The following is a 14,114-nucleotide window of genomic DNA, read 5'->3' as shown; positions in this document are numbered from 1 at the left end:
CGGGAACATGTCGTGATCTTAAAAACTGTTGAAGATCCTCCTCCATTGCTGAGCTACAACAGTTAATTGTTACAGCGTGTTGAGTATAATCACATGGAAGTTTGGTTTATTCTTCTATATACGAGTTAAATATATATTAACTTACCGTGAAAGATGGACAACGTCTTTCACCAGTGCAGGAACCACCAGACAAGAATGCGATGATCATTCAGGTGATGCTGAGGAGCAAAGTACCGCGCAAAAGTCTCTCGCGATAACACACGTTTCGCGAGAGAACATAACAGGGTTTGCGAGAGAACGCAAATATCTTTGCGAGAGAACGCAAATTTCTTTGCGAGAGAACGCAAATGTTTTACGAGAGAACGCAAAGGATTTGAAAATTTGTTTTTCCTCCCATCTCATAATTTTTGCACCACCATGTCCCTTTAGGGGCTCCGTAGTAGCCTAAATGGCTGCATTAAAAACATTCAGTATATGGCTCTGAAATTTTCTTTATTATTATTTTATTATTATTATTATTATTATGAACATCTTATAAACATAGAAAAAAATAAATTACACTTTTCACGCGTTCACATTAAAACATCCACTACGTCACACACATCCATAACGTTCGTCCGCAGCGAGGACTACTTGGAGAGTTCACCCACTTAAAATATTTGACACGATGTAGACAAATTCACACGCTCACACGTTCAAAAATTTGTGCTCCCCTAAGATGCTCTATTTATCTTTAGTTCTATGTATTAACGCCACCCAATTGACAACAAAAACATACCATTTGATTTACAATAAATGGCTCCAACACTGAGCATTTATAATTTGATGTGTAAATTGATGAATATTATAAATGGGAAATGAAATATGTTACAGTACCCTGCAACTGATTGCTTTTCCTACCATTTCAATGGAAGGAGCACTCATGGTATCATAGAATTGCATGACACAGTTTCCCAAAAAAAGACTTTAAAAGCCTGCTGTCCAACAAACAGCACTCCATTAAAACAGCTATTCCTGGCTTGGTTTACAACAGTTCAGAATTGGCCTTGATAAAATAAACCACAACAAATTTACAAGATATTTAACCAGAAAAGGAAATAAGAGTGTGTCAGATCCTATAGAGCTCTGGTTGCATCATGTGCAAACTGAATGGGAAATTCCACATCCAAAGTGTCCAGCGTTGCTTTCAAAGAAAGTGCTTAAGTAGCAGTGGCAAAAAGATTGTGAATACAGTATTTTAACAGAAAAATGTTTGAATGTCATTGCATTTTGGAACTAAATATCAAATTAACACTTGTTTTAAGTAAAGATATCAGAAGCACTTAAGAAGCAAAATGTTTCACAATGTAGATTGTTACTGTAAGTTTTAAATTATCAATCAAAATATTGTTCAAAATCAAGAAAGTAATTGGATACTTTCTGGTTGTCAAAGAGGAACATGTCCATATGCTGCATGCAGAATGTTACTCAAAAAAGTAATTCACTACAAACGACTAATTACTACTCTAAAATTGTAATCAGATTACTATCTTTACAATTACTTCAGAAAGAAAGTAATCACATTACTAATTACATTAAAGTTACTTTTTAAAACACTTTTCACAGAAAAGCTTTTGTTTTTCTGCTCTGGAAGGAACTGAGACACAATTATTTTATTTTTTTTCACTCTTATTTTATTTCTTTTTTCCACCGTGCGGTTCAGAGCCACCGTAACATACTGTAGCCTAAATGGCTGCATTAAAAACATTCAGTATATGGCTCTGAAATTTTCTTTATTATTATTATTATTATTATTATGAACATCTTATAAACATAGAAAAAAATAAATTACACTTTTCACGCATTCACATTAAAACATCCACTACGTCACAAACATCCATAACGTTCGTCTGCAGCGAGGACTTCTTGGAGAGTTCACCCACTTAAAATATTTGACACGATGTAGACAAATTCACACGCTCACACGTTCAAAAATTTGTGCTCCCCTAAGATGCTCTATTTATCTTTAGTTCTATGTATTAACGCCACCCAATTGACAACAAAAACATACCATTTGATTTACAATAAATGGCTCCAACACTGAGCATTTATAATTTGATGTGTAAATTGATGAATATTATAAATGGGAAATTAAATATGTTACAGTACCCTGCAACTGATTGCTTTTCCTACCATTTCAATGGAAGGAGCACTCATGGTATCATAGAATTGCATGACACAGTTTCCCAAAAAAAGACTTTAAAAGCCTGCTGTCCAACAAACAGCACTCCATTAAAACAGCTGTTCCTGGCTTGGTTTACAACAGTTCAGAATTGGCCTTGATAAAATAAACCACAACAATTTTACAAGATATTTGGCAAGAAAAGGAAATAAGAGTGTGTCATTAACTCACTTGGGTCCACACCTTTCAGCTGTCACAAAACACAAACTGATGTACATATTAATGCAAATCATGTTTTAAATGTATTTCACAACTATAATACTTTAGAAATATACTTTTAGAAAGTAATTAAAAGTAATTAACTGATGGCTGTTTATAAAAAAGAAAAAAACAGCAGTCGATGGGGCCATATTGTATTTAAAAAAAAAAATATTACAAAAAATTTAATGAAAATGAAATACGGAAATGAAATACAGTACAACGAAAAATGATAGGGGCTAATGTCAAAAGAGAATACATACAGGGCATTAGCCTACCCATATGCTTCTGCATACATCACCACAATACATGTGTAATCGAGGGAAAATAAGGAACTTGGTAATGTTGATCATACGCCATGTCATCATAACTACTTAATGATACAGAAATGACCATATAGGGTCATTGCCCAAACAAATCCTCCAAGATTCCACAATCTGAATATGCAGTAGACCTTAAACAGACTGACATTCTTGGCATGACTCGTTGATTTTTGTGCTTTCAAGAGATAACTGACTTCATCTGCAAAGGCATCAACTCAGGATTCAAAATAACTGTGTCAATAAATAGCTCATTTAGCCTACTTAAGGGGATTATACTTATTTCAAAATCGTTGCAGTATGAATTACGTATTAGTACTGTATATTCCATGTAAAGCTGGTTCCTCAGACAGACATCTGAATAACACTTCCTGCATTGCACCACCTGCAGAACAGCTCTCACATCAGGAATGCATTATTACCAAGTACTCCAAGTCTAAAGGAAATCAGTACTCCTTACCATGGACACATGCTACACATACATATTTGTTTTTCTATGATCATTGTCTACCGTTCATCACCTCTATCATCGTTGACTGGTTCCCACGTTGTAGGCAAAACCTAACCCACCCAATCACATTGCCTACATTTAACAATCTATTTGAGGAGTTTTTCCTGTACATGGCAATTTTCTATTTCCTCCTCTGTGCATTATCCAAACATGAATGCAAACATGGACATTCTCTTCCTTGTCTAGCCTAACGTCTTTACAGACTGAGGATAAAAACTCCCTATTGAAACAGACGTATTCATTTTTAGATGTAATTATTTTTATTTTATTTATCTCTTCAATGTATTATCTCTTGTAAGTATTATTGTCAAGGTTATCCAATAAAAGGTGGTTATAAAGGATCCCCCCCCCCCAACAAAAGTGAAGCCATCAAAAATACTGCAGAATTCTTTCTGTATCAGCTACCCTGAAGCCCTCAATTAAAGGAACAATCCACACACTTTTTGGGAAATAAGGCAGGCCATCTGGTCAATCAGAGATCATCGAAGAGAAAAACTCTGCACTGCAAATTTGTACAATGCTACAATGCAAAAAACATTAGATGGGGCAAGCTGTCACAAGGGCAAAGCTGTCACAATGGCTATACTGTATGTCAGTGACTACAGGTTTACACCTTAAAATGGTGTGTAAAGCACTGCAAAGGTGGACCAGAAGCTGCATCTGAAGTGGCATATATACCAAGAAAATGTGTATTCACACAGACTGTTTAATGGTGTTCAGAGGTGGCATAAATGCATTAACAGCAATTATAACTGCATACATGTTATGATATAGGGCTTACATACAATTTTCTTTGTCCTTTTTTAGCATTTTACCATGTCATTGTTATGACTAGCAAACCTTTTATTTCTGAGTCAGTGTTGGTGTACCTACAATTATGGACACATTTTGAGAAATGAAAAAGGAAATAAGAGTGTGTCAGATCCTATAGAGCTCTGGTTGCATCATGTGCAAACTGAATGGGAAATTCCACATCCAAAGTGTCCAGCGTTGCTTTCAAAGAAAGTGCTTAAGTAGCAGTGACAAAAAGATTGTGAATACAGTATTTTAACAGAAAAATGTTTGAATGTCATTGCATTTTGGAACTAAATATCAAATTAACACTTGTTTTAAGTAAAGATATCAGAAGCACTTAACAAGCAAAATGTTTCACAATGTAGATTGTTACTGTAAGTTTTAAATTATCAATCAAAATATTGTTCAAAATCAGCATAAAGTATTTGGATACTTTCTGGCTGTCAAAAAGGAACATGTCCATATGTTGCATGCAGAATGTTACTCAAAAAAGTAATTCACTACAAACAACTAATAACTACTCTAAAAATTGTAATCAGATTACTATCTTTACGATTACTTCATCAACAAAGTAATCACATTACTAATTACATTAAAGTTACTTTTTAAAACACTTTTCACAGAAAAGCTTTTGTTTTTCTGCTCAATGATTTCAAAATAATTTCCTTGTTCATTGAGTCACTTGGGTCCACACCCTTTCAGCTGTCACAAAACACAGACTGATGTACATATTAATGCAAATCATGTTTCAAATGTATTTCACAACCATAATACTTTAGAAATAAACTTTTAGAAAGTAATTAAAAGTAATTAACTTAATTGAAAGTCAGAAACTGTAATCTTATAACAAGTATTTTAAATGTAATGCCGCAACACTACATTTTGTACAAAAATGTAATTATATTACAATTGCAGTCAGTGGGTTATGAATAAACCCACAGGACACAAAACTATTGGATTGGATTCCTCGGACTCTGAATTCTTTATTTCATGTTTGCTATAAAGGGGGTGATTCCCCCCCCCCCCCCCCCCGGAAGATCTAATATTAATAACAAAAAAATAATAACAAAAAAATAACAACAACAACAACAACAAAAAAAAAAAAACGCTTTTATCATTACACTTTTTGGAAATTTGAATCAAATGAAGAGGAATAATTTGGTCAACAACATACTGTATGTCTCACAACTGGTAGTTATTTTCACTATTTTCTGTCTTGCAAACACACTGGCCTACCGCACACCCATTAAAGGATTCATTTCACAAAAGTAAAGTCATCAAAAATACTGCAGAATTCTTTCTGTATCAGCTACCCTGAAGCCCCCAATTAAAGGAACAATCCACACACTTTTTGGAAAATAAGGCAGGCCATCTGGTCAGTGAGAGGTCATCGAAGAGAAAAACTCCGCACTGCAAATTTGTACAATGCTACAATGCAAAAAACGCAAGTTGTCACAGAGGCAAGCTGTCACAAGGGCTATACTGTACTGTATAGTAAAAAAGGACTTAAATATTAACACCTATCAAATCACTTCAGAATATATGGATTTAACCACCAGAGTCATCTGGAGTACTATTTTGCCTTTATGTTGATTTTGGAGCTTCAAAATTTTGGCACCCATTCAGTTACATTGTATGGACCTAAAGAGCTGAAAAATTCTTGTAAAAATCTTTGTGTTCAGCAAAAGAAAGTTTTATACATCTGGGATGGCATGAGGGAGAGTAAATGATGAGAGAATTTTCATTTTTGGGTGAACTATCCATTTAACATTTTGACTTCCCTTTCATTGTGTTATTGCAATGTCACATTTCACTAAATGTGCAGATTATTTTAAGTTATCTGTTTCACTTGCAAAGCTCACAGCTGACTCAGAAACAAATCTGATCAAGCATGGATTTTATCCAGTATTTTGACAACCTCCCCATTTTTTTATTTATTTATTATTTTTTTTTAAATTAAAATTATTTTTTTTTTTTATTTATTTAAGCAAATATTCTCAGAAGCCTGGGGGGGTTCCACATTTCCACTGAATCTGAACAGTCCTTAATGGCACTATCTGATTTATTTTTATTTTTGATCCAACATTTTGCAACACTGGGAAAACCTCTCAAGTGAGAGATGTCTGTGGTTTGGCAGCAGTATTTGTTTCTGCTATTCCTTTGTATTCTAAGCTGTTTATTAAACCGGTGCCAGATATTTCTTGCAATTCAGATCCGGAAATGATCAAGAAAAGTTTAAATTAAATGATGAAGCAAATGTGTTAGCAGTGACAGTGCATTACTGGCAGATCGGTAAATGACAGATATTTCCAAAGGTCATCCCTGTTCATTCTAGTCTAAACACAAATGCAGCATTTTGCATAATTTATTCATGCAGAAAGCACCAGGATGCAATAATAATAAAAACATCATCACAACCTCAATTTATTTAAAGTACCACAAAAGTCTCACCATAATGTCAACATGAATAAGAATGGGCTATGGGAGAGTTCACTTGTTTTGGTGCAAACAATGCAATAAATTAGAGCGCATGGAGTAAGATGGTGAGGAAGAAAAAGAACAAGCAGAACATTCCTGATAAGATCTGTGCTATTGTCATTTACCATGTTTTTGTCCATCTGAGGTGAAACTATTATGAGCCTTATGAGTCTTGACTGATAAGGCAAGGAAGGTACATGCTCTCTTTTGCCTGATGCAGTGACATTACTTGCAATAAGGGAAATATTCTTTCCTTACCAAAGACAAGTTGCTGATTCAGAATATGTTTTATTTAATTTTTTTTATACAAATTTTCTGTACTGTAAGGTTGAATATTAGTTATAATTTTCACACAACTATTCTTTTTTTATGATTCTTTTATTTTTATTTTAAATACAAACTTTTTAAAACTTTCATTCAATATGAATTACAGTCTATTGGGAAAATGTGTGACATTCAGCATTCAGTTTACTCATTCACACCCACTAACAGGCACCTTTCCTCAAAAGAGCCTCATTTTCATCAAAACTTTACTATACGTGCAAAAATAAAACAGGAATTGTTTAATGCTCAATCATTAATTCTGCTTACAGTTATAAGGGAGAACTATACAATGAGTATGTCATAGAGCGGAACATGTTTTGACCAAATTTGGTTGTCAGAATAATATCATGTAATGTTTTACTTTGTCTATAGCTGAAAAATATCATGTTGTGCAATATATCCATGTCATTATGGATCACCTCTAAAATTCCTCATTCAGTCAGCTGTCACTCTTTTAATCACTGAAACTTCAGGTTTACAAAGGCTTCAGTTTACGACACCAGCTCAAACATTCCAAGATTGTATTGCACAATTCCCTCTGACTCATATCCAGGACTGAGCTTTAAAAGAGCTGCAAGTTCCACACTGTGGCATCTGCAAATCACTTTCACATCTAGAGACATCACATATATAACTGTGCTGCTCAGCGTAGTACTTCAGGAGCTTTGGTTCTGAAGCATTTACTGCAATCGTTAAACAAACAGAACTTAGGAGCTGTAGATCTACTTTTATTCTTATTAGTTTTCACTAAAAAGTCAATCTGAGCTTCGCTTGAGCAGAATGAACAGCAAAATCGTCTTCGTGTCTATTATTGTGTTCCTGGCATATCTGACCAGTGGGGAAGGTATGTGAATTTCAAAACCAAATGTTGCTTATGTTGAGACTTTGATAAACTTGCACTTTGTAAAAGTTTTTAGTCATAAAATAATAAGCCAATTGCAGTTAGGCATGTATGTGAGAACTGGACATAACTAAATAATAACTGATACCTATGCTTTTTCTCTCAGGAATGAGTCTTAGAGGTCTGGGTATAGATCCACGCTGTCGTTGCGTTGAAACAGAGAGTCGGCGCATTGGTAAATACATCGAGAGTGTGGAAATCTTCCCTCCCACCTCACACTGCAAAGACACAGAGATCATGTGAGTGTCCACTCTTTTGATTTAGGAATTGTTTATAACATTTATCATCTTTACTCTGATGTGAAAATATCTGGTGTGAAACATTTGCAAATGTATAGGCTATATAATGAATCTATAATACAATATTTCTCTTGCCATGTGTTTTTATGTAACAACATTGCACTGTCTTAATTTAACTGGTGAATAATGCAATTAAAACAAATAGATGCAAAAATCGGGAAATCCTGATTATCAAAAACTTACAAGTTGTTGCTCTTTTTTTCTAACAGTGCCACTTTGAAGATCACCAAGCAGGAGATCTGTCTGAACCCTGCTGCTGAATGGGTTATTAAGGTCATTGAGAAGATGATTGTCAAGTAAGTGTCCATAAACATTCATAACGTGTTTGGGATTAGGACTTGTGTAAACATGGTGATTTAGATTTTACAATATTATATATTGTAAAATCTATAATGCTCTAATGTTCATGTAGAAATAACAATTAATTTTGTACTGCCTCTGTTTGCAGGAAACAAACATGAATGTGTGAATCATCTGATGTGTATTTCAACGCAACATTGAGCATGAAGGAAAGACGACTCTCCACAGCTGCCATTTCATACTTCAAAATCAAATCACTTTATTGTCACTCAACCATATAACCAAGTGCAACAGTGGGTGAAAGTCTTGGGTGCAGTTCCGAGCAACATAGCAGTCATGACAGTGATGAGACGTATACCAATTTACAATAACTGACATATCTAATATACACATAATTACACACAACACAATATACAGTATACAATTCACGCAATATAGAATACACATGCACACAATATAGAATACACAGTTTACAGTAAAATATGCAGTAGGTTCTATTGTGCTGTATTGATATTCAGGCTGTTGGCTGATAAGAATTCAACCCATACTTTGAATTCGATGGGTTGAATTCTATGTTTGGCTATGTTTACTGCTGTTTGATTACATGTTTAATGTTATATATTTATCTGTTGTTTAACTATTTATCTATTTTTATACTTGAAAAATTAATGTTATTTATTATATTCTGCAATAAAAGTAATATTGCACTTAAATTCCACAACATTTCTCTGTTTCCTTAGGTGTTTTATATATATTAATTACATTCCTAGTTATTTTTTTTTTTTTACATATTGTATATTACATTAATATATCATGCTACATATTTTGTCTAAGTCAACGCAGTTGCCCTTTCTCTTTATGAAAAATATTTTTTAAAAAAACTTTCATTTTATGATCCATGATTAGCTTTTCTTCTAGAGAGCATTTGTGGCTAATGTTGAAACAATGTCAAATAGTTTTGTGTCATTCTTAATCTAGAAAAAAACATAATTTTCAGACATAACTTACTATTGTGAGGGCATAACAATAATTGCCACATAGTATTATGTTTTTTGAAAATAAAAACTCATGTTGAAAATCATGTGAACACAGCATAACCTTCTTCAATTATCTTATTAAAAAGCATTTTCAGAGTGAATATGAGGTCGGATTGATTACTGACTTTTACCAATTTATTATTATTATTATTATTATTATTATTAATTATAAAACAGCAACAGAGAATTTACTCAGAATCTTGGATGTTCTTGGTTTAAGGTTTTACATTATATACTGTAATGATAACAGATCAGCAAATCATGAACATTTACATGTATTCATGAAAATAAATGATTTTTTTATTTTTTATTTGTTACATCAATGATTTTTTTAAATATTTTATCATTTCATGTTTTTTACTGATAGAATTATAAAGTTTTCAAGATACAAATTACTTGGGTTAAACCTGGTTTAACCCTGGTAATGATTAGGTGAATATACTGTAAACATCTTTTAAAACCTGAGGGGTTTTTATCTGTGTTTGAGCAATTAGCTGTACTGTCAGTCTCCCAGAGCATTGCCCTGCATAGTGTACAGTGCAGCACCTATGGTTAGAACGTTACATCTGCAAACTTGTTTCTAAACAAGACTTCACTTGTTGCAACAGATAACATGCAGGCTCATGACCACATCAAGGGAAAACACCATTCTGTTGCACCATGAGTGACACCCCCATTATCTGCCATTCATTTCACTGCACTTCGTACTTTGACTGCCATTTTAGAGAATGACAGATATTTCAATGCATTTGATAGCATATATTCATGGCTAAGATGGCCTGATTAGCATTAAATGTGGGAGTATTCAATAAAATGAATGCATTATTAATATCATATTAGGTTGTTCTAGAAACACAACAGACTGATTTTGTATGTTTAATAATCATCTATAAAACTATTTTTACTAACAATGGCTTTTCTAGCTTTTTTGTTACAACTACATGAAATGAAATTATTATAAATGGACCCTGTTTGAGGAATTAACAATATTGAGAAGAATCAGATGACCAACACAGTTGTGTACAGAGCTGTGCTTCATGCATATTGTTAATGTGATTAACGGAACAAAAAAACAGACACAGCTTAACAAAATTGTCAAACAAATATATATTTTGATTTAAATTCTAATTTTTCATTTCTAATATAAAAACATTTAACAATGATTCATTATTGTGATAAACCCAACCAGAATCTAATCTTGAGCAATTTGTGATATTTTCCAATCAAAGTCTGTGCTCATGAGTGTAGTCATTATGTATAAATGGGTTTGATTGGTCATTTTAAACTACGCAATCAATAGGCAACAAATAGGCAAACAAATAAAATAATAACATATATCATATTCCACCTCTCCCTTATTACTGGTCTTTGTTTCAACATTGTTTAAGTGTTGACTGACAACTTAATGGTGAGGATTCATTATCATAGAGTGAAAGAGAAATGGAGCGCGCAATTATTCTTTTTTAACACAACAGCATGAATTTGATAATATGTGGGAATAATTGGAATATTAACAGAGGCAAAGCTTTGAAACAGAAGTGAGTCTCTTTGAAGACACATAGCACACATACTGACACACATTTCTAACAGGATGTGTGCGGGCATGCACTGTCAATATACTCCAACTGCGTGGTAAACGTGTGGAATTTTCACGGTCCATCACAACCTGTCAGGAAGACGATGATTTCATCACATTCCAGTACTATTGGTCACAGAGGTAATCATTTGCATTTTTGGAAAGTATAAACTTATATGCCTCCATCTCTCTTAAATATAAATTTTAAGTTAAGTGAAAAAAGATACATAAGTTAACACATAGGCTATTTCTCCACTTACTGTCAGCTGAATGTTGTATTCATACTTTTCTCTGTCTCCTTGTGCAAAGAACTCTGTTGCTACAAGTTCAGCAATCTGTTGAGGTGAAGAAAGTTTGTGTGAATATAAGTGTTTTTGTGTGTGTGTATTTATATGTGGTTGTGGTGTGTTCTTACATATGTCTGCATGCATATCTGATTGTGTGTGTGTGTGTGTGTGTGTGTGTGTGTGTTGGTGGGTGGGTGGGTCGGTTGATGCTCACCCATTTCTGAACTGGCCATGGTTTAGATATTGCACATATATCACTTGCTGTCATTTGCATTGACCTATTTAGATCAAGAACATCAGTTAATATGGGGACAGGAAGTGGTCAAGAGCAAAAATGTGGTGAGTGTTTCCTGTTCTTCTCAATCGTCTTCACACAGGCCCTGTGTTCCTTCAATGAGAGAGAACTGAGAATCTGACTTCACTGAGAAAATTTCAGGGGTAGGAATGAAACAGTTATGCATAGATTGCTTTTATATTGTTTGATTGTTTTATAATTTTCCATTTTTATTTGGATGGATGGATAGTTTTGGATGGATGGTTTTGAACGGATGGTTTTGGATGGATGGATGGTTTTGGTTGGTTGGATGGATGGATAGATGGGTGGATAGATGGATGGATGTATCTTACAGGGTTGTTGACAATGAAAAGGCAGTGGTCATAATGATGGTGCTCCATGGATGAGGTGGTTGGTTTTGGTTGATTGGGGATTGAGGATGGATGAATGTGTGGGTGAATGGATGAATGGATAGATGAATGGATGGATGGATGGTTTTGGTTGGTTGGTTGGTTAGTTAGATGGATGGATGGAGCAATGGATAGATAGATGGATGCAAGGTTGATTATATGGATGGATAGATCTATGTATAGGTGGATGGAGGAGTTGGTGGGTGGGTGGTTGGTTTTGGTTGATTGGTGGGATTAATGGATGGATGGGTGGATGGATGAGTGGGTGGGAGGATGGATGAGTGGGTGGATGGATGGATGGATGGATAGATGGATGAGTGTGAGGTGGTTGGTTTTGGTTGATTGGTTGGATGGATGGGTTTGGTTGGTTGGATGGATAGATGGATGGTTTGGTTGGTTGGATGGATAGATGGATGGATGATTGGGTGGTGGATGAGTGGGGGGTGGTTGGTTTTGGTTGGTTGGATGTTTTTTGTTGGTTGGATAGATAGATGGGTGGACAGATGGATGGATAGGTGGATGAATGTATCTTACAGGGTTGTTGACAATGAAAAGGCACCGGTCATAATGATGGTGCTCCATGGATGAGTTGGTTGGTTTTAGTTGATTGGGCATTGAGGATGAATGAGTGGTTGTGTGGGTGGTTGGTTTTGGTTGATTGGTTGGATGAAAGGATGGATGGAGAGTGTGGGTGGTTATATGGATGGATAAATGGATGAGAGGATGGGTACATTGATGGACGGACGGATGGATGGATGGTTTTGGTTGGTTTGTTGGTTGGTTTGTTGGTTAGTTGATTAGTATGTTGGATGGATGTGAGGTTGGTTGGATGGATGGATCTTACAGGGTTGTTGAGAATGAAAAGGCACAGGTCATAATGATGCACAGAGACAGAAACAGAGCAGGAAAAAGTAAGAGAATGCAGAAAGAGATCTAAACATGTGAGACATAGCTTGAATGAATGTAACTATTAAACATTAATTTACAAGGTTTGGCAATATTGACCTTTTGTTATCTGAGTGTTGTGTCTTAAATAAACCACACAACATTATAGCTGCATGCCATCAAGGAACCTTGGACAAGCACTAAGAATATCATCATAGTCAAAGTCAGATTTATTATTTAGCATTTAAACACAGTGGGTGGAGTACTGTAGTTTACCTCTCTGTGTAAGAGTTATTCAATCCTCTATGGTCCAGATCATGGCTCAGGTTGGCAATCATGAAAGCAAGAACCTCCAGACTACTAAAATTATTCTAGATTAATAACACAAGAGATTAAACTGAGTTTGAATTGATATTGCATGTGTGAAATGAAAGATTCAGAACAGCGATTAATTAACTTAAAATTGCTTAACACAGTATCAGTGTTGGGTGTAAAGCATTACTAAGTAATTAATCACTGTAATTAAATTACTTTTTCATTGTAAAAAGTAAAGTAAGGGATTACTCTTAATTACAGTTACTTCTGATGTAATAGTTAAATACTGTATAGAATATAGAACAATTCTATATAAAACAATAGTGAATTTAAAATTGAAATTTAATGTCTAATGTTCAGATGTATGTTTTCTAATTTAATGCAGCCCCCTTAAATTATTTGGCCAGTTCATGAAAGAATTAAAAGAACTATTTCATATCAGACTCTAGCCTTGTATTTTTCATCTGGTCGAGGTTGATAAGGGTTTTAGAAAGTAATTAGTAATAAGTAATGCAATTACTTTTCAGACAGAGTAATTAGTACAGTAATCTAATTGCACTGTAGATGTAATTAGTAGTTAGTAATTAATTACTTTTTTAGAGTAACTTACCCAACACTGCCCAGTTTGTTCAGAATAAACCTTATTAGCACAACTTATTAGTGCTAACTAACTTATTAGCGCAGCAGCTCCATGGTGAGTAGTAGTGTATGCACAGTTGAGTTTAAGAGATACTTTAAGAGGGACTGTTCTCTGTCTTTTCTTCTGAAGTCCACCACAAGCTCCTTTGTCTTACTGACGTTGAGGGAGAGGTTGTACTCCTGACACCAGTGTGTCAGAGTGTGCAGCACCTCTCTGTAGGCTGTTTCATCATTGTTAGTGATCAGACCTACCACCGTCGTGTCATCAGCAAACTTAATGTTGGCATTGGAGCTATGTGTTGCCACACAGTCATGTGTGTACAAGGAATACAGTAGTGGGCTGA

The 14,114-nt window shown here is 34.6% G+C and overlaps 2 protein-coding genes across 2 annotated transcripts; one reads left to right on the top strand and one right to left on the bottom strand.

Moving 5' to 3' along the window:
- The first annotated feature begins 7,433 nt into the window (after positions 1-7,433).
- Positions 7,434-9,218, top strand: LOC127445301 (interleukin-8-like). Its single transcript, XM_051705280.1, has 4 exons — positions 7,434-7,691; positions 7,855-7,987; positions 8,257-8,343; positions 8,496-9,218. Exons 1-4 carry the CDS (start codon positions 7,628-7,630, stop codon positions 8,506-8,508), a joined length of 297 nt encoding a protein of 98 aa, XP_051561240.1. The 5' UTR covers positions 7,434-7,627; the 3' UTR covers positions 8,509-9,218.
- Positions 9,219-10,635: 1,417 nt separating this feature from the next.
- Positions 10,636-13,912, bottom strand: LOC127445300 (cGMP-specific 3',5'-cyclic phosphodiesterase-like). The gene is made up of 5 exons (XM_051705279.1): positions 13,742-13,912; positions 13,093-13,187; positions 11,462-11,525; positions 11,221-11,295; positions 10,636-11,050 (listed from the first exon to the last, which is right to left on the bottom strand). Exons 2-5 carry the CDS (start codon positions 13,152-13,154, stop codon positions 10,895-10,897), a joined length of 357 nt encoding a protein of 118 aa, XP_051561239.1. The 5' UTR covers positions 13,155-13,187; positions 13,742-13,912; the 3' UTR covers positions 10,636-10,894.
- Between the last annotated feature and the right edge of the window lie 202 nt (positions 13,913-14,114).

Source organism: Myxocyprinus asiaticus, chromosome 8 (assembly GCF_019703515.2).
Source record: "Myxocyprinus asiaticus isolate MX2 ecotype Aquarium Trade chromosome 8, UBuf_Myxa_2, whole genome shotgun sequence".
NCBI lineage: Eukaryota > Metazoa > Chordata > Actinopteri > Cypriniformes > Catostomidae > Myxocyprinus > Myxocyprinus asiaticus.
Note: the sequence above shows the minus strand (reverse complement) of the source record. Positions and strands in the feature narration are given on the sequence as shown.

Bases quoted from the DNA above. Each gene is read 5' to 3' on its own strand.
- LOC127445301 (XM_051705280.1), top strand. From the start codon at position 7,628: ATGAACAGCAAAATCGTCTTCGTGTCTATTATTGTGTTCCTGGCATAT. The intron at 7,692-7,854 runs GTATGTGAATTT...TTTTTCTCTCAG, and splicing joins ATATCTGACCAGTGGGGAAG to GAATGAGTCTTAGAGGTCTG. The intron at 7,988-8,256 runs GTGAGTGTCCAC...TTTTTCTAACAG, and splicing joins TGCAAAGACACAGAGATCAT to TGCCACTTTGAAGATCACCA.
- LOC127445300 (XM_051705279.1), bottom strand. From the start codon at position 13,154: ATGATTGCCAACCTGAGCCATGATCTGGACCATAGAGGATTGAATAAC. The intron at 11,296-11,461 runs GTGAGCATCAAC...TCACCTCAACAG, and splicing joins CATGGCCAGTTCAGAAATGG to ATTGCTGAACTTGTAGCAAC. The intron at 11,051-11,220 runs GTAAGTGGAGAA...TCTTCCTGACAG, and splicing joins AATACAACATTCAGCTGACA to GTTGTGATGGACCGTGAAAA.